Genomic DNA, 21908 nt, shown 5'->3' with positions numbered 1-21908 from the left:
ATATATATATATATATATATATATATATATATATATATATATATATATATATATATATTTCTTCTTTCTTTTAAACTATTCGCCATTTCCCGCGTTAGCGAGGTAGCGTTAGGAACAGAGGACTGGGCCTTTTTTGGAATATCCTCACCTGGCCCCCTCTGTTCCTTCTTTTGGAAAATTAAAAAAAAAAAAACGAGAGGGAAGGATTTCCAGCCCCCCGCTCCCTCCCCTTTTAGTCGCCTTCTACGACACGCAGGGAATACGTGGGAGGTATTCTTAATCCCCTATCCCCAGGGATAATATATATATATATATATATATATATATATATATATATATATATATATATATATATATATATATATATATATATATACCTCGCAAACGCGGGAGACAGCGGCAAAAAAAAAAAAAAAAAATATATATATATATATATATATATATATATATATATATATATATATATATATATGAAAGAAGAAAGTTAAGAGTAAATGTGAATAAGAGCAAGGTTATTAGGTACAGTAGGATTGAGGGTCAAGTCAATTGGGAGGTGAGTTTGAATGGAGAAAAACTGGAGGAAGTGAAGCGTTTTAGATATCTGGGAGTGGATCTGGCAGCGGATGGAACCATGGAAGCGGAAGTGGATCATAGGGTGGGGGAGGGGGCGAAAATTCTGGGAGCCTTGAAGAAAGTGTGGAAGTTGAGAACATTATCTCGGAAAGCAAAAATGGGTATGTTTGAAGGAATAGTGGTTCCAACAATGTTGTATGGTTGCGAGGCGTGGGCTATGGATAGAGTTGTGCGCAGGAGGATGGATGTGCTGGAAATGAGATGTTTGAGGACAATGTGTGGTGTGAGGTGGTTTGATCGAGTAAGCAACGTAAGGGTAAGAGAGATGTGTGGAAATAAAAAGAGCGTGGTTGAGAGAGCAGAAGAGGGTGTTTTGAAATGGTTCGGGCACATGGAGAGAATGAGTGAGGAAAGATTGACCAAGAGAATATATGTGTCGGAGGTGGAGGGAACGAGGAGAAGAGGGAGACCAAATTGGAGGTGGAAAGATGGAGTGAAAAAGATTTTGTGTGATCGGGGCCTGAGCATGCAGGTGGGTGAAAGGAGGGCAAGGAATAGAGTGAATTGGAGCGATGTGGTATACCGGGGTTGACGTGCTGTCAGTGGAGTGAATCAAGGCATGTGAAGCGTCTGGGGTAAACCATGGAAAGCTGTGTAGGTATGTATATTTGCGTGTGTGGACGTATGTATGTACATGTGTATGGGGGTGGGTTGGGCCATTTCTTTCGTCTGTTTCCTTGCGCTACCTCGCAAACGCGGGAGACAGCGGCAAAAAAAAAAAAAAAATATATATATATATATATATATATATATATATATATATATATATATATATATATATATATATGTGTGTGTGTGTTATTTTGCCTCTATAAATATCCCAGTAGACAAACAGGAGAATCATCCTTTTAATATATAAAACGAACTTGCAATCAGAGTGCAGCTGTAGCCTGTATCCTGCCTGATGCCTCTGCTCCATTCTCCACGCATATGTTACGACTCGCGATTCACAAATTCTTTCATATAATAAGTAAGTCCTTTTATTTATCTGTTCTTTTTTATTTAAGTTTTAAGCTAAGAACTTTATTCATCATAATCACGTCCACATGATTCTTCATCTGATTCTGAATTAAACACACACACACACACACACACACACACACACACACACACACACACACACACACACACACTTACACTTGCCTTTGTTTCTTCTGCATGAATCAAGAAAATCAGCAATCTTGTTTTGGCCATAATAACAATGGTTCGCAGGGATCTGTTCCCACGACGGAACAATGATGGGGGGGGGGGGGGGGGGGAACGTATCGAAAAAATCATATAAACACAATACTTTCCCAAACGAGTAGTGAGCAAGGTATGCAAATGTTGTCTCTACTGTGTTTAGTGCAACAGAGGAACGTCACTTGATTCTGGTGTGCTGGGCTACCGGGCACCATCGCCGCCAGCACCACACACCCGCCCATTATCTATTCATGAACACGATGGTTGGTGCGTGAGGACGAGAAATTGCCAGGCCAGTCATTACTGAAGTCAGATTTAAATTTCAGATCTTGCTTGATTATCATTTACAAGTTAATAAATAGTAGTTTAGTACACTGGTGCTAGAGCCAGAGTTACGCCAGAAGTAATGTAAACTTTCCTTCCTGGTAATAGATTTAACATAAAAGCTGAACCGTATTGACAGAATTGACACATCATTTCCAGTGACCGTCACAAACGAGACGCTCGCTGTTTGGTGCAACACAGTTATCTTGTTTCTCGCCATCATAGACTTTCCTGGACGCTCACGTCCAGGAAAGTGAACCACTCCCTAACCACTTAGCGCTAACTCACCCTCGAAAGACAGTAGACAAACGGTTTAGTCTACCAGACCAGACACCTGGCTCCTCCTGCACTGAAGGAGGACTTAGAAATTGGTCTTTATTCTGAAGTGTCACGTGCCGGGTACCCAGGGCTGGCCTGGCTAGTTATCTGGCTGCGGACCAGGTGGACCTCACTGCATACCAACCACTCCAGCAACATACCTCACCTCACCTCACGCCACGTCACGTCACGTCATCTCACTCGTCTATCAAGGATCAGTAAACATGTCATGATCTCATAACTTGCAGACAGATTACTGATCACCAAGAGTTTGTTCAGTCTGGACACCATCATCCTCCAGGATCACTCACAATAAATCGATCATTTTCTGAACTGTAACATCAACTCATCGAGTCTGTTTTAATGTTTTTTTCTTACACTCATAAAATAATGGAAAGAACGAGTTTATGTACTTGCTAAGAAAAAATAAGAGATCGACAAGAAAACCGAGAGGAAATATAAAGGAGAGAGAGAGAGAGAGAGAGAGAGAGAGAGAGAGAGAGAGAGAGAGAGAGAGAGAGAGAGAGAGAGAGAGAAGCCCCCATGTTAGGCGGGTGTCCGACCTTCACAAGGCGCAGCTGCATTTCCTTGGCATGGTAAATATTCGCCTGAGGCTTCAGGAAGGTGGCCCGGGAGTTGAGCAACACACCTGCAGCAGTAGTTTGCACCATCAGGACGGCCTTGTCCGTTTGAACAACGGTAATTAGAAGTCAGTGGTGATGGCAGGGTAGTGAAGATTACAGTGATGTAACCAACATCTAAGTAGATTCGTGAACATACTTAAACGTGACGATACATTACTTCTGGACATCAACGATTCAACAACAACAACAACAACAACAACAACAACAACATGCTGTTGATGAAAGAACAACAACATGCTGCTGATGAAAGACAACTTAAGCTTCTCTTTTGTTTGTCTTCTGTAAGTTTCTATTTGTTGCTCAGAGAACATAAACAGCCACAAGACAATGTTATGAGTTGCTCGCTCATAATGCTCATGACAAAAACTGACGAATTTGATATCAAGTTTGGAAATAAACCTCCTGATATAGTTCAAGGATACACCAGTATAACAAAATGATATATCATGCAATATTTGTTTCATGAAATATTGAAAGAGTATTTTGTTAGAAGACTATACTGTGAAGGTGATCTGAGATCTAATTCAACTTCTGGTCTTCGACTGATTTCGAATATAACACAGAAAACTGTGCAATTCTTGACTTGTGTTCGTCGGTTCTAAAGGAAATAATTTGCCAAATGTCGTGGGAATATAAGAGGAAAGGGGGGGAGAGGAGGATGTTTTTTGAGTGCAATAACCCGCAAAATTATTGCTAAAGATGAGGAACAGGTATGGAGCCGTCACCCTAAAAAATGGCAACCAAATGACTTTTATTTCATAATAAGAGACTGGGTCACCACCTGCTTCTCCATAGCTAATCTGGTAGCCACTTGTCTCTACACAACTAACTCGGTCACCATTGTTTCTGCATAACTGACTGGGTCACCACTGTTTCTGCATAACTGACTGGGTCACCACTGTTTCTACATAACTGACTGGGTCACCACTGTTTCTACACAACTGACTGGGTCACCATTGTTTCTACATAACTGACTGGGTCACCACTGTTTCTACATAACTGACTGGGTCACCACTGTTTCTACACAACTGACTGGGTCACCACTGTTTCTATATAACTGACTGGGTCACCACTGTTTCTACATAACTGACTGGGTCACCATTGTTTCTACATAACTGACTGGGTCACCACTGTTTCTACATAACTGACTGGGTCACCACTGTTTCTACACAACTGACTGGGTCACCATTGTTTCTACATAACTGACTGGGTCACCACTGTTTCTACATAACTGACTGGGTCACCACTGTTTCTACATAACTGACTGGGTCACCATTGTTTCTACATAACTGACTGGGTCACCACTGTTTCTACATAACTGACTGGGTCACCACTGTTTCTACATAACTGACTGGGTCACCACTGTTTCTACATAACTGACTGGGTCACCATTGTTTCTACATAACTGACTGGGTCACCACTGTTTCTACATAACTGACTGGGTCACCATTGTTTCTACATAACTGACTGGGTCACCATTGTTTCTACATAACTGACTGGGTCACCATTGTTTCTACATAACCATCTTAATAACCAACAACATTCCAATGCTTACACAGAGAAGCTGCTGAAGCAGTAGTTTCAGCCGACGGGCCATGAGAATGGCTCGGCCTTCACTACCATTCACATACAGTCCTCGACATCTGAGGATGTGAACGAGGTCACCGGAGAGAATTAGTTTCTCACATGACACTATTTGATCGTACACAGAGATCGAGTTGACACCTCGGAATGTCGGCGGTGCCTGGCAAGCTGGCGGGGTCTACAGTCCTCCCTCCTGACGTCTGGCCCGACGAGGGTGTATCACAGCCCCCAGGCCGAGTGATGAGAATGAGGACAACGAATGCTGAACACCTTCTGTTATGTTAACATAGATAATAAGCCTAGTTCCTCCTAGAACTCAATCCGTATAAGAAACTGTTCTCCATGACACACAAGACGCACCTATGGACATACGCTAACTTTTGAATTAAGCACCACATGTGGCTGCTAAATAGGCATATATATTGATAACATCCTATCTCTCTTATCCCTCAAGTCCTCTTTTTTAACTTCAGTGAAGAACTTGCTGATCCTCGTAAGACTATACACAAGGAAAATAGAATCTTTATTGAAATGTCAGCAAGATTTATGACTTTGCTTCCAGACGTGAGTGGAACTCGGTAATAGTTAAAAAAAAAAACTTGCCGTTTTAAAGTTTTCCTTGTAACGTGCTGTAGGAGAGAGTGCTTTTCATCACCAAAGTTTTTCGCGTGATGGACGGCAGTGAAGGGGCGGGAGCCACACTTGATGGCTGCATCGCTCACCCCGATCGCTTGAGGTCCATCATTACGTGTAACATTGTGAGTTAGTCGACGGCTGATGGCAGAGTAGTGCCACCCTGACTCTACGTGTTCCACGAGGAACTTCAAGAGTAGCACAAAATACGATCGTTTGCATGTTCTGTTGAGAAGATGTAAGTGTCGTTAAAGGCGACGTTATGAATAATTTCGTAGATATGAGAAAAAATGACACCTTCCCCCGGCAACTGACCTGTGGCGTTCGATCATCATCCACAATAATTGTGGTAATCTCACGCTTGTTTGGCAGTGGAGGAGATGGTGGGCGAGATAAGCGGCCCTACGCTGCCTATGGTAAGTAATGTTGCGATAAACAAAAGCTATATTAAAGACCTGACTTGGGTAAGCCCCAAGAATGTGTTGGAATAACTCTTTATTAGAGCCTTGAGGAGCGGTCATTACTTCTAAATAAGTTGTAAAAAATAAAGCGTCGATGACCACTATCCCAAGATTCATATCATAATGTTGTATATAAGAATATCCTGATCTATGGTAAGTTATATACCGCTCTTTAGGATTATAATGTACAATCCAGAGATAATCTTATATAAATCATTCACCATGTCGAAGCCATGAGAGGTTAGTCCTCGGAGAAAATGATCTGAATTATAAATCCCTTGAATATCGTTAATGATTAGACTTCACTTTCATTAATGGTCATCAGATTATCTCATGAAGGGTTATTGACAGAATAGGAATATTGATCTTCCTGTTCTCCTAAGACGCACCACTGGTGAGGACGTGTTCGTTGGGAACAAAAGGGCCTTTATTTAAAGTCAGATTAGCTTCAAATACTTACTTGTCAACCTTCCATACCGATCTTACATGTTGGCTTCCCGGGCGAACCCTTCATAACGACCCTACAAGGTGGTCTTCTACGCGAGGGCTGGAGTTGACTTTCAGTACTTGATGATGATTTGTGTATTTAAAGTGCGCCAGACGGTCGCAGTCAGCCACCTGAGTGAAGCACCTGACCATGATACATAAACTGAGTATGTCATTATATAAACACTCACTGGTGAGGGTCATGTGTAGCATGTGGGGGATCTCATTACAAGCTCAGGACAGTGACCATCCTGGGACTGTGGGTCTCTTGTGACCAGCCCAGGACTCTGATCACCCTGCTCACAGGCCGGTAAAGTGACCATCCAAGGACGAGGATCAGACTGCAACGACGACCACCAACTTGAGACACAACCAGTCATACAGGATATGGAATCTGGGCCAACAGTGTCAAGAATAACAAACGGTCGGGAGAAACGACCAGACGAATCAGACCAGCTAAAGACTACCAGCCGACGGGGACAATGATTAGCTCTAGGCATCGCACTGGGTAGGAGATCGATCAGCAAAAAACAATGAGACATCTACTTCTAATCTGGGACAACGATTGATGGGGCAACCATCTGCATGGGACAATAATTAACCTGATGCCATCTTCTAAGTTTTTGTCAGTTATCATATCACTATACAGAACCTATAGATATGTAAGGTCATCCCTCATTAATTTCTCGGTGATAATGAGACGGTCAGCATTCATCCCTCACTCATCATAAACTTCTCATTACTCACTGATGAGTTATCATGAATTTCTCAACGCTCCTCATCCTTCATCCCCTCGACAGATTATATCTATTCACTTCCCTCACACAACTTATCTTCTTACTCCATTACCACCTCACCCTCTCCAGCCCTCACCGTAGGGACACCTCGCAAGTGTCCATCATAAATGACGGAGTGGTCGTCTGGCGTGGCAGCACCTCCCCTCCGGTTACCGATGTGGTGAAGACAATCCCTGGGCTGGGCTGGCAAGTAGTGAACACCACGGGTCTGCTTCGATTTCATTTTTATCAGCATGTGCCCAGGCATGATGGTCTGCCTTGTCGCTGTTTGGTCACTGTAAATTATGTACCTCGTCACTGTTTGGTTGTTCATCATACAGTGAAGGTCTGCTTCCACGGTGCTGTCTGGTTACGGGTCAATGTACGGCTTGATTACTTCTAAAGTCCCAGATCTCTTCCAGGTAATTGCCTTATCACTGTTTGGTCACTGGCAGATCACTGTCTAGTTACCATGTAGTTCCGTCACGGGCGGATCATTGTTAAATCACTGCTTGGTCACTGGGGGCTGATGCCGGGCCACTAATGGTCTCCTCTTGATCACCGCCATATTACTATACAAGTGAAATCGTGGTTCTTGTCCCAATGAAGGAACGGTTGGTGGGGTGTATAGGGTCTTTCAGCCAAACTTTCTCAGTCTCTTTCCGTACTAGTACCCCAGGCCAATCATTCCCACTAGAACCAACGTCAGTGACAGTCTCTCACGCTATACAAGTCCCATCAACAAGACATCCTGTGTCATGGTTACAGTAGCTATCAATAACACTACAACAGTCGTTATCAGTACATATGATGGGAAAGTTTTCTTTCTCTGCTACTAAGGATTCTGTCACTTTTCTAATATACTGATAATGATGAACGAAATATATTCTACTTTCATTTCATACAAGAAATGTAAGCTGGTACGAGGTTGTTATGGAAGTAAACAACTCGATCTTTCCTGCAGCTGGTTATCAAGATAATGCGGTGAAGAAATGACGATCAGGAAAAAGATGGAATGCATCTCTGGCAGATTTAAGGCAGTGGACGGACCACTTGGTGGGTCACAAGGAGCGGGACGGACCACTGGTGGTGAAACGGATTACTGGGCGATTTAAGGCAGTGGACAGCCCACTGGTCGAAGTGTGGTCTAGCAGTATTGCCAGCAGTGGAAAACATACTGTCTTCTTGTATACAACCAGAAAACACAAGTGTGTGTGTGTGTGTGTGTGTGTGTGTGTGTGTGTGTGTGTACGCTCACTGTCTCCTTGTCTCGTACACCCACACCCTTACAAAGATTTATTAATAAGACAACAGCGATCGGGTCAGAGTGAGCAAACAGAAACATATAAAGTGCATGACGTATGTTTCCTCGAGAGGCGAAGAGGAACAGAAGGTCACGTTAGACATGAACTGTTGACAGAACTTCAGGAAGTATCACTAGTATTACTATGAATGTAATTTGTGAAAATATCATAACTCCGACGGCCAGTATATCACCACAATTAACCTCCGTGATTATTATCAAAGTAACTACAGTAACTATCAAAACAGTTGCTAATAAAAGAGAACCACAGCCAACAGGTCCAGAGGCAGATGGATGTGGCAAGTTGCGGCAGATCCCCTTCTTGCGGTGAGGGTGTCCAGCAGGCGTGCCGAGGTGAGATGACCCGTCCCGAGTGTGGGTACCGGGTCCACTGAGGGCGGCTGGTGCTCGTGCCATGCACAGTCGAGGATTCTGCCACACACCTCAAGTCCGGAGGTCCCAGTGCGCGAGTGGCCGAAGCTGCACCGAGTTAGGACTCGGTGCAGGTCGGCGAGGAGTGTCGTTAAACTTTTTAAGTCACTGCAGCGTCTCCGTTGACGACTATCACTGAATGCTGTGACTCCATCTCATCCTGTCTCTGACACACTCTTTCTCCCCCCATCTCTTTCTTGCCGTTTTCGAGGGCTAAATACCAAAGAAGCTAAACTTTCTTATGACTTCTCCAGACGCCAATTGTGAATGTTCTGTAAATACTACCGACATTTTCTCTTGTTCATATGACTAGAATCTGACGCGATGTTATTCAAGCATAAGGTGTGTTGCAAAGTTTCAGAGTAACGATAACTTGATCACAAGCTACTACGGGTAACTGTCCAAATACTGGAACTTTATTAATTTTGTAACGGCAAAATACATACTGTGAGGATATTCAGGATTCCGGCGAGAAAAAGGTTCCAAAAAAGGTCTCACATTCTTGTTCGGCACAAGTGTGGGTTGAACCCAGTCGTCAGTGAAGACACAGGATCTCAGGGAATCTCCTTAAGATAATGTGTGTGTGAGCTGGTAACATTTTGGCCCCACCCGCGGCCGAAGTGTCGACTTGAATCCTTTTTGACGAGATAGAGACCTGACAGCCGCCTAATTAAAGGTGTTCCGACACCATTATGCTCTCTACCTAAAGCTTACCGACCATACTTTTTTCTTGGCGATTAATTACGAGTGTTAGATGAGGACGTGGTAGGCAGCGGATTAGTGGCGGTGGACGCTTACCAGCTCGGGCCGTCACGGCGTTCTTCCTCTGGGCTGGTTGCTGGAGTCTTACGTTATTTTTTTCTACCCAGGAGGCACAGCGATATGTTAGGCATTTTCCATAAGTGTTTAAAGAAAACTGGCAACGAAAGTTATCAAATTTACTCTTTTCGTGATATCGATAGTTCCGGTCAAGGACTAAAGTCCTCAACGAGGCCAGACCTTACACGAAACAGAAAGGATTGAAGAGATGAAATAGCGAGGAGAGAAGAACAGAACATTTTTAAGAGGTTTGTGGAAAGTGGAAGACCTGCATTTAAAATGGAAAGGGTCTTAGGAAAGATATGAGAAGGTAAATTGTTGGAGAACTAAGACGTATAAAAAGGAAACAAAGATGACAACGGCTCGTCTTAGTTGCCAACAGCCATACAGTAATCATGCGACGCAGTGGCTTGACGAGTATACAAGCAACTAACTTTCAGGAATGTTATGATTATTTATAGAATATTATTATCATAACTTTATATTCAGCTGCACGACTCCAGATGTGGCTTATCTCCAGTTGTTCCCTGAACGATCTGGGGCTACACACACCATCATCAGTCTCATCCACAGTGTTATCGTCTTGAATCTGACCCACACTGACCTGCCAGAGATTGACTTGATCTCTGCTACACAACCTTACCACTGACTGACCCTTCTCAGACACGGTCACGTCCCCTTCGTGTAAGTAATCTCATCTGACCTGCCACTAATCTCACCAGGCCATATTGTCTCCTACCTTCTCGCTCCTTCCCCTCCACTCAGGATCACTCCTGCCCATCACATCTATTTTTTTCTTATCAGATGCTTAACAGAACATCTCCATTACACCCGTATTCCAACCTGTTCACATTCTATACTCTCACCAGAAGAGAAAATTTATGTGTAACACACACATGTTGCTCAGTGTGGTGTAGAAGTCACAACTTTCATTCTGTTTCTCTGTCCTTCAGTCTTTATAATTGCTTTCTCCCATCGTTTACTTCTGTGCATGCTTGTGTCATATCATCATCTTTTACTACTTCTTATCTTCTATCTGCACCTCTTTTTATTGTATTTTAGTTCTTCTTATTGTTATTAGCTCTCAATCTTTATCTGTATCTCGATCTCTCATTTCTCCTCTATTCTTCTTCCTACATCTTAGTCTTTCTGTACCTATCCCTCCGTCTTTGTCTCGCTCTTCCTCTCCCTGTACCTATGTTTCACTTTTTCTTTCCCTTTATCTGTGTCTCTCACTCTCTCTCCCTGTATCTGACCCTCACTTCCTCTCCCTGTATCTGCCTCTCTGTTCCTCTCCCTGTATCTGCCTCTCTGTTCCTCTCCCTGTATCTGCGTTTCTGTGTTCCAATTCATGTATCTGTGTTAATGTTTTTGTCTTTGCTTGTTTGTCTGTGCAGTGTTAACACTGGTTATTTCGTTTGCATTATCGTCTTCTCGCTTCTCGTTCAGATTATTTTTGTGTTTCATATCCAACTACCTCGAGTTATATTCTTACCGACGTATCATTCTTTCTTTACCATCCGTCCACCTTCCCCTCCTAACCTTTTCTAACTATTCAGTGAGGATGTCTCGTCTCATATCACTACTGCTGACCCTCTCTCCACACCACAGTGACCCATCTCTCCAGCACCGGAGACTAGTCTCTCCCTACCACTGGTGTAACAGCATCGAACAACACCCAATAGAAATTGCTTAGTTCACTACCGTCACACTGATGATGAATACAAACGTGTGTGTGTGTGTGTGCGTGTGTGTGTGTGTGTGTGTGTGTGTGTGTGTGTGTTATAGAAAGATAATACTGTAGGAATCTTCAAACCTTCGATAACCTAAATTTCGTCGTGAATGGTTCACCTCACGACCACTGGACACACTGCCTCTCACCTGGTGAGGCTCCCGCGTGCGGCAAATCCTGCTGGCAACACTTCTCTGGGCACTAAATGATACCAGGAAATTAACTGCCTTAGGAACAACGGCTCATTGAGAGCGAAGACTTTTATGTTTGGGTTAATGAGTCAATAACCGGCACGAAATGTGGATGAAAAATAGATCAGAATCACGATGTTCAAACTGGTCACCACCGCCACCGCCGGTATGGCGTAAGACATGACGGTGAGTAAGACCCCCAGCGAGTCGGTGAGGCTGTGGTAGAGGCAACGGTAGCGTGTCTGGCGATGCTCTTGATGGTAAAGTGTCGTGACTAATGGTGCTACCAACACTGCCACCAGTGAAACGTAATGTCCCCGTTACTGTTCATATTCATCCTGTGGGCTGCCTCCCACTGTACAGCAGACTGTATCACTTATCCTTGCATACTTCCAGACATTCTTCTGTACTTACAGCACTGTCATTTCCCCACAATTGGCTGGCCACCAAAGGCGTTTATCCTGTCATTGTATCATGAAAGGGTAGCCATACCTCGTCCCGTTATCAAACGCCCGACATCCCTTCACTGACCAAGGTCATCCCTATCGTGGTATCTTGCCTCAGTATCCGTCACAGCCTCACACCTGTAGCTGGCCAAGTCCTGGAAGACAATCTTGGGCAGCACATCCTGCCGCCGCCGCCGGAGCACTGGGGAGCTGTCAGTTCAGGATGCCACGCCCCCCTGGGCGACGCCAGCCGGCAGGGAGGTGAGAGCACGTCCCTAAGACGACACTAACCACCAAGGAGATGGGGGCACGCCCCTAAGGCGACGCTAGCCACTAGGGAGGTGGGGGCATGTCCCTAAAGCGACGCCAGCCACCAGGGAGGTGGGGCCACATCCCTAAGGCGACGCTAGCCACCAAGGAGGTGGGGCACGTCCTGGGGCGACGCTGTCCTCCGGGTATCTGGACACAATAAACCGCTGGTACCACTATAGCAACAATAGTCGGGCAATCAAGACGTGAAGGTTGCTTCTTTACCTCTTTATCCCGTGAGTCTTTGTTTCAAAACTCGTGTTCTTTTTCGGTGAATATGTGATAAGTCCTTACTGAGAAAGCTACTTGACCACTCCATCTTGTGTTCTTCCTTTTTCTGTCTGTATGTCAGTCTCCACAAATAAACACATGCAAAGTCTGAAAGTACTACAAAGAAAAAGTATCATAATAAGCTGAACAGCGTTGTATGAAAGACTGCAGGAGAAAGATAGCGAAAAAAAAAAACACATTTGGAGGCATGCAAGACGGTGGCTCCAAACAGCTCAAGAGGCATGAGAGACGGGTAGTTTGAGACCAAGACAGTGAGAGACTGTTGGCTTAGGGTCGAAACAGTGAGAGTGATATAAGAGACGGGTGCAGGAACGAGACAGTAGGAGAAGCATGAGAGATGCGAAGTTTTAGAAAGGACACGTGATGAACGTTCGGCAGACACTGTGGCTACTGTGCGAGGCGGATCCCTGACTGAGTGACAGATGGATCGGCAGCTTGTTGCCAGGTCCTGATGCTGGCTCTCCTGCCACCCCCCACTCTCTCTCTCTCTCTCTCTCTCTCTCTCTCTCTCTCTCTCTCTCTCTCTCTCTCTCTCTCTCTCAGTGCCTTACGTTCGATCCCTTCATCTTTCACTCTCTCATCCTTTCTATTCATGTATCTCATTGAACAGTCAATTTCAATAAACATTTCTTCACGCATTGAAATTTTTGTTTTCTCCGCCATGACTCAGGAAACATGAAAAGGGAAGACGTGACCTGGACTTCTCACATAAGTCATTACATCTGAGGAGCTGAGCTTTACCACGATGTGTTGTCATCATCAACACACACTGTGTACAACAACAGTTACACATGAAAGTTGCTAAACATGAGGCTGACGTATGAGAAAGGCCACTGTGGTCAGACTTCCATATGCAAATCCTTGGTGAGGGGCGACCAAGACTGTGTTTGTCTTGTGCCGGGGGAAGAGACCTGCTGAAGAAACTTATTCCTCAGCAGATCTCATATCACTGCTTGCCTCTGTCCAGACTTCAGGCACCTGACAACGTGTCCAGGCTTCCACATCCACCTTATCCACTACACCACACCTCACCTCCATGCTTCACCATCACGTTCATCTTACTCACCTCCATGCAGCCTGAATATGTTGCTATCTTATTTCAAATTTTGATTATTCGAGTAACTGGCCATCTAATAAAGAATAGATTCTTCAGCCGCAAATAATACCGATAATGATAATGATGATGATGATAATGATAATGATAATAACAATAATGATAAAATTTCTGGTAGAGAGTGTGTCCTGCAAACAGGATGTGTAACAAACCAGGCTGCTCCTGTGTGTGTCACGTTGTGGTCAAGGTGAGGCGTCCACAGTCAGGTGGCTGGACTGTGACGTATGTCTACACAGATGTTGTCACCAGGAGGTCACGCTATACCACGGGTCCCGTGTGGAGAGCGCGACAGTGTGTATACAGACAGACCTATAGTGAGGGAGGTACGGAAGAGGTCGACGTTTTCTTCATCTCGTCTTTATGATAAAAAAAATCTATACGATTTATCACTAAGAAAGACCACGGATGAATGACATCTTTCTACATACACTCCTAACCCTTAAGATAAAACAAGTTATTCTAAGTTGAAATGGAACATTGACTTTAAGACATCAGTTGAATCACCTTGAGCCCCAGGCACAGCACCCAACACACATGGTCTTCTAGGGTCACTAAATAATGTTCTTATACACATCAATTTTACTTTATCTAACGAACGTTTTTCGAAACTCCACAAGAAAGCGATTCTCCTTGTCTGTTTCCGTCATCCATTGTTTTTGTTCGTACACCACAGCCCTCTCCAGCCCCTTCTGCTGTCTACTGTATCGTTAAAAACGATCCTGGGGAAGATAAGTTACCATTGTTTACCGGGATAATCTGGATGTGAGTGGTGGCAGCCTCCGCCCACCCCTCACGGTAAACATCGACTCGCCTGCCCAGCCTACGTGTTGAGTCTATGTGAAGTGGATGAGCCTCGTAACTTGTCTTGTAGTAGCCAGCAGATAAGTAACTATCTATTGTGTTTTTAAATGTAACCTGCAAGATACGCCTGTGTAGCCGAAGCCCAACCGGAGGTTAGAAAATGTTCTCTCCCTTCAGGAAGACAGAGGGATGCTAGAAGAAAAGAAGGCAGACGGATGCTAAAAGAAAACGAATGATACGAGGGAACGTTTCGTCAGGTCTTCCAACCAAATATGATAATTATCGCAGGCTGTACTGGAGACAGAGGTTCTGTCAGAGACAACCTTCAAGGTGTAACGTGTTTATATATATATATATATATATATATATATATATATATATATATATATATATATATATATATATATACACACACACACACACACACACAATTATAGTGAATATATATAGCCGTGGATATACAACTCCCACTTGTGTCACCAACAGAGAAGTTATGATTATCGGGTCGACACCCGCCAGGGTCACCGTGTCAACACATCCGACACCCACAACTGAGCCAGGGTCGTCAGGCCTCAGTCTTTAACTTGGATGTTTTCAACTGAACGTATTCATCCCCATTTCAAGTGTTTAAAAATGTGATCAATCTATGGAGGTGTCTCATGACAGTGACCTCGTAGCAGAATAGATCTTGCGTCATTTGTGGAGGAAAATAGTTGATAAGCTTCGTTGTATGAAGAAACTTCCTCAGAATGACACATCGTGAAGATGTTTAAAAAAATTTCGGAAACTGGAATTAAATAATTTCTGCATCAACCCATCCTTCGACCAGAGTCCACTCTGAGGTCTTCCAGAAGAAGCACTGGAACCAAAAAAAGGAACCTCCCAGAGGGAACTCTGGAATCCGATCAGCAGCAAGAACTTCTCCAAAAGCAGGAACCTCTAAAAAGGAGCACTGGAACACAGTTAACAGCAGGCACCTCACAGAAGGATTAATGGAACCAACGGCAGGAATACTGAAACCATTAGGAAGGACCTCCCAGAAGGACCTGTGGAACACCGTGAATGGCAGGGACCTCCCGAGAGGAGGACCGGAACATGGTCAACAACAGGGACCTCACAGAAGGTCAGTAAATCCTCATTCTGGATCATCATGGATCTCTGACAATCAGTTCGATATTTTACGAAACTGAAATGATGAGATCGACCCTGGCCTGGGGCAGGGAATATATTGTAATTGCTCTTTATGTCTCCGTGTCTGTAAATCCTTGAGATATCTTATGAGAGAAAATGCACAAGACCTGCGAACACACACGCAAGTACGCAAAAAGATAGATAAAGCGAACTTTCACGTAGATATGATTAGTCTCTTACATATTAGGTTTTACGTCCGCACAGTTTTTAGGGTATCTTCCAAAAGTCGTGCGATGTGAGGCACGCGTACACGTACCCAGGGAAGAGTGCGTGTGGGTTGGGACATATACAAGTCATTATTCGCTTCCAGTGGGCCTGGAGATTCCGGACACAATGTATTCCGACACAACGGCTGGAAATCCTCTCAAATAATACCTGGATCTGTCTTCTGTTTTTCCAGGTCCTCCAAAATTCAGAAAGATTCGTTTTAGCAAAAGGAGACGAAAGTTTGCCGTTCTTGTCATGACACGGAAAGCGAACATCTTACGTCGAGGCTGTGACCTGCAAGTTACACCGAACGTTGGAGTACGTCTACCCATATATATATATATATATATATATATATATATATATATATATATATTATATATATATATATTTTCCCCCTCGGCGTCTTAGCATCAGACTTTGTTTTAATATAGCCTTGTTCACAGATCCTCGAGAATGTGTACCTCATTACATAATCAGTGAATGATTATGAAGAGAAAGTAATTAAGATGTCCATATATCAATGATTATCGGCATGATGTCAATAAGGGACTTAGGTTGTACAAACCTCAGGGGGACCCTGGACGGCAAGGTGATATCTTCACCACTCAGTCACTGGGAACCCTGGCCGTCACCTGGAAAGCCTGCTAGGATGCTAAGATGCGTCATCTGGAACCATGGTCCACTACCACAGTACATACCGGTACTTCAGCCATTGCCACACTACAGCCCGGTACTCCAGACATCACTACTAGAAATGTGGTGTATTCTGGGTGTTATCCAACTTTATGGATCATCAGGTCTGCAATTTAACATCACAGATATGAGGCTATTTACAAGGAAGCTCAGATATTAGAATTACAGGTGTCGCGTCGGATGGCATGTTCCCGGGTGCTGCACAGTGCCGAGCTGTTGACCCACCAACCACCCTGGCTGCAGACGCTTTCTCAACCCATGAGTCGCGTTGTCGTAATAATGAAAAAGTTTCATTTTGTCTGTTGAACCATATCTTAATATGTATCAATACTTAACCTTAACTTAGACAACGGATGACCCAATGCTACTTTCCTTTCAGTGCACAGATAACGCGTATGAAGATTGTTGGAGCCGATGATTATCAATAGCAGAAGAGTTATTGACACAAAACACACACTATACACAGCAACTGAACATTCAACAACTCTACAACACAAAAAATCTAAAGTACGGAGGAAAATGTATCTAACAACATTAATCTTGTTCTAAATGTGTCTGGAAACTATGGTCGTCTTTCTAACTTATACCAATGAGTTACAATGGGCAATAAAAGGTTAAGATTTCATAACACTCCTTCAGTATATAATGTACACGTGAAATACGTACATATCAATTGATTAGTTGTAACAGATATTGTTACATTTGTGTTTTCCCTAATATTCTAAGTTTTACCTAACATTATAAGTTTTACCTAACATTATAAGTTTTACCTGACATTATAAGTTTTACCTAACATTGCACCTTCAGTGCCAGTTGAAGATATGTAAACATAAATCTTTTCAAAACTTACATATTTGAATTCGTATCTAATTTCATCTGGAAGCAAATTCGTAAAACTGATATCCCTCATATATATATATATATATATATATATATATATATATATATATATATATATATATAAACGAATGATAGGCGTTGCCCGGGTACGATTGTTTAACAAGACAGTTCTCTCGTCATAGAACTCATATCAAAGGACTTGGTCACGTCCCTGAGTGCAGCGCAGCAGTGGAGCTGCAGGAGCCCCTTGATGAGGGGTCCTGGGGTTACAGCCCTAAAAACCCTCACAAACGGCGCCTCTGTGGTTGTATGATAACAGGAGTACAAATGATGATGTATAACAAAATGTTCCCCTGAAAACAAACTGCAATGTACAGCGACCATCTCACCGTGTACAGCCAGGCTCTAGTAAAGCCACAGTGATATTAACAAACATTAAAATGAAGCAGCAACATGTAGAAGATTAAGTGTTTCTACAGGGAAGGGTCAGTCAGGGAGGAGGGACTGGGGATTATAAAAGATAACAGGTACACCATGCAAGACAAGGTAGACAGATCAGAGGTTGAGGGGTACGAGCACCAAGCCTGGGGTACTCACCGTAAAGGAGTCGTCACACTGGACCTTGGCCAGGGCTGGGTCATTGTAGATCTTCATCTCTTGAAGTGCACCCTGCAGGAGGAACAACCACACGTGAGTAAGCACCAGTAGGAACAGTCGTCGCGAAAGCCGCGCCAACAACATCGTTCACGACTTAACAACCAGTTTCGCGAATCGGATATTGTCTTTGAATGGTCTTTAACTCATGAAGCTTCGTGAAGATCCTTTATCAAGTTTTTCAGTATTTTTCTTTATGCAAACCTGTTTCCGTATTACATTTTATGTAGATTTCGTACGAATGTCCAATGTATGATGAGCTCTTCAAATGGATGTATTTGCTGCAAATGAGTGACGTTTGATATCTATTCCATCATCCGAACAATCGAAACAACCAGGTCTCTGTTCCATTACGAATGAAAAAATCAACAGTTTTAACTGTTACTGTCATATAGAATTCATAACTGGTGATGAAAAGTGTTCATGAAGGCACATGACGAAGGCACATGAGTAAAGACTGGCCCAGGTGGCCGAGAGGAGTGGGCAGAGGCTGTTAGAAAGGCTCGTCCCTCGCCCTCGGCCGCCAGCAGCCAACTGAGAGAATAACAACACTGTCTACCCGTCGTCTGGTAGTTGAGGGTGCCAACTTGCATTATACGATGGACGGATTCCCGGGACACGCGTCAGTGACCGTCGGATTTATGATAAACACATCAAGATGCCAACTGATTTGGGATCCTGATGGCAGTGCCGGAGTTTAGTGTGAGGATGTAGGTAGTGGTGGCCAGGACACATTTCGAGAGGTACACCTCCGGCAAGCAGTGGTAAGCGGGCCAGGCGCAGCGCCCCTGGTGGTTGTACGACCGCCATGTAATATGCAGCTCCCGTGTGCCAGTTACTGATTCATGAATGTACATAAGACTCACACAAACACACTGGCAACTGTATTGCTACAACTATTGATTACTTAATGTTCAGTTGAGGAGTGCGTAATGTATAAACCATAGTATATACTATGGAAACAGTGCTGAACAACTGCCACCGTCACCATGAAGATGTACCTCACTCAAGTGCTTCTCCAAAGCATGAAAATCTCCAACTCATCTTGATCTTAAGCTCTAATATGATTAGTTAACTTGTCACTATTATGATCTTCCAGTTCTGTAATATCTGTAATACCTTAACCTTGTATTTCAGCCGCATGGTTGTCTAAATTCAACAAACTGCTAATTGTTCATCTATTTATGTAGTTATATTTTTAAGCTTATGCGATGACAGGTACACATACATAATCAAATAAACACACACAAGCACACAGCCTTCCTGTGTAAAGACTACCTCGGTCCAAGCCTGGCACGGGCTCTGGGATGCCATTATGGGCGCCGGTCAGGTGTGCGTAACATGGGCGCATTTCGCTACATGTGTTTGACATGTACAGCCACCCTCGTACAGTGAGTAGTATTGACTAGTGTTGCCACCCACCAGTTGTGGGTTAGGAATATGGTTTATATGCAAAGTTAAGAGACGGATTAACACGAATGTAAAGCTCTCTAACCCTACTATATAGATAGCGATTTCATACACACACACACACACACACACACATGAACCACCAACAACCATGTCAGCTTTCCTCATCCACTCACCAGCTCGGCACAGAGTAACCGGGTCTTGCTCCAAGACCACGTCTGTTACTACAATGAAAACAGAACGTAAAAGAATAAAACTTCTTCAAGGGATGTATGTGGTCCTGGCTGTGCCACGAAGCGACTTGAGGTATGACGACGCTGAGGGTCTGACGCCAGTATTCATACCATGGAGCTACTATCACGGTCCTACAACAGCCACCAACCAGTTTTCGGTGACCCCTCACAGGAGGAAGCAAGAGGGACTGTTGACCCCGTGACCCGTCCTCACACGGTGTACAGAACGTATTCCAACAAAAACTTAGTGTGATGATATCATACAGTGAACCCGACGACGTAACGATCATACACCTCGTTACCTGCGCTTTGCCTCATATACACTTACTACTGTATCAATGTATAGGTTCGTTTGTCAAGTGACTATAATGCCTTGCCCACGCCATAGCATGTGGTCTGGTAATGAAGAGATCAGCTCACTCCTGCGGCAGTGGTGTTGTCAAAGGTCGCTACACCTGACCACGACCATAAATATAATTTTGAACGCACATGCACGCAGGTAATAAACACGGTATACGTTCGCAGTTAATGTGGGCACAACCATGAAAATTAAGATGTCATATTTTGGCTTTTACGACCTGGCCAGCCCTGGACCGTGGCAGGAAACCCCAACCTACTACCCCTGGCGACTTGGCCTGCCCTTAACCGTGGCAGAGAACCACAAACTACTACTCCCAGCGTCCTGGCCAGCCCTGAACCGTGGCAGGGAACCCCAGCCTACTGCTCCCAGCGGAGAGAACATCGTCAATGCTTTCGTTATGTTCTGCCAGTGGATGACTGGGCCTTAGAATTATCAAAACAGTGTGTGTATATCATATTCAATGATAGTCATGTGGGGAAATTAGAAGAGTTTATGAACATTGTCGAAGTATTCAAAGTAACAATTACAAAGTGATGCTTTGTGGAGATAAGTCTTATGAATGATCTCATCCCTTGCAAGACATGATGTACACCAGAACTCTGTGTAACCTGATCTTATCTTCCTCCAAACAAGTGATGAATATTATGTTTGGGCTTTAGGTAATCTTTCTTCCTCGGTGATGTATGGTAATTCCTTTTCTGTAGTCATGTAGGCATCTGGGTCTTACAACACACACGTCATTTACTAAGTAGTATTGTTGCAGAACCATAATTCAGGCACAAAGTTGTCCCACAGAGTCGCTTTGGCGAGGTTCTGCTGACGCCGCGTCGCTCTGCTGTAAGAGACTTTTTCATCTTGCGGTTTGGTGATGTTGGCAGACGCAGCTTCTCTAATTTTCTAGTTTTCTTGTAATTTCATCTTTAATATCTGTTCCATTTGGTGTTCATCCTCTCCTTGCGTTGTCCTTTTCCAGGGATGGACCAGTCTCCTGCGTCGTCTAGCATGTTGTCCGGTGATGTTGGCCGGCTCATTTCTGTCGCCGGAGAGCTGGTAAAAGTGATGGTGTTAACCGAAGCGTTGGTGATGTTAGTTGTCAGTCATCCTATTGATGTTAGTAGATCCTAAGTCTTGACCACTGACTGGCAGAGGCACAATGATAGTCTTTGCCGCCATTCTTATCCTGCTTCACAGGCTCACTTAGGCGTCCCTACTTGAATTTTTTTGTGTAAAAGTCTCAAGTTATTGTAGAGGCCGGAGGATGAGAACGAGTGGCACAGGTCTTGCTGTGCCTCAGGAGGCGAACTCTACATTAGATTTTTTTTCTAGCATGACCTGGAAGATTTGATAACTTCGTCATCGTAAATGCATTCGAGATCTCGGTCAGTAAGAGAGTTGCTGGACAGAAGCCTCTAGAACATCAGTTCGCGGATGTACCCGGAGGTTTAACCCATAAAGACAGACTTTAGGTGCTTAGGAACCTAGACCTCACACTTCTCCACCTTTCAAAAAGTCTCCACACTGGAGCACCCCACCTTGACCAGGACGAGGGATGGTTCATCGGGCCGGTGCTTTGGGAACTCCTACTGGCACGACTGCAGAAAGTTCCTCCAACATGTCCGCAGATATGGACGTGGATGGACCTCTCCCGTCTCGAAGGGGCTGCAGGAGAACCTCGTCCTTGCGCTAGCACTAGCCAATAACGAGGCTGGAGTCAGTATGCAGACAAAAACTTTTAACCTCTCACTCCCTTGACTGTAGCATGAGCGTCTCATTCTCTGATTATACAACTCATCCTCTGAACTCGGTGATCATGATACCGTTTAATTTACTTAATCAT

General features: G+C 44.0%; 1 protein-coding gene across 7 annotated transcripts in view; it reads right to left on the bottom strand.

Annotated features, from left to right (window-relative positions):
• Positions 1 to 21908, bottom strand: part of Mp (collagen XV/XVIII-type protein multiplexin) — a 326713-nt gene that overhangs the window by 163715 nt on the left and 141090 nt on the right. For all 7 annotated transcript variants that reach the window (XM_071682815.1, XM_071682810.1, XM_071682811.1 and 4 more), the window contains exon 6: positions 18011 to 18082. In XM_071682815.1, coding sequence (XP_071538916.1) covers positions 18011 to 18082 — 72 coding nt within the window. The remainder of the gene's footprint in view (positions 1 to 18010; positions 18083 to 21908) is intronic.

This window comes from Panulirus ornatus, chromosome 35 (assembly GCF_036320965.1).
Source record: "Panulirus ornatus isolate Po-2019 chromosome 35, ASM3632096v1, whole genome shotgun sequence".
In the NCBI taxonomy this organism is placed as follows: domain Eukaryota; kingdom Metazoa; phylum Arthropoda; class Malacostraca; order Decapoda; family Palinuridae; genus Panulirus; species Panulirus ornatus.
Note: the sequence above shows the minus strand (reverse complement) of the source record. Positions and strands in the feature narration are given on the sequence as shown.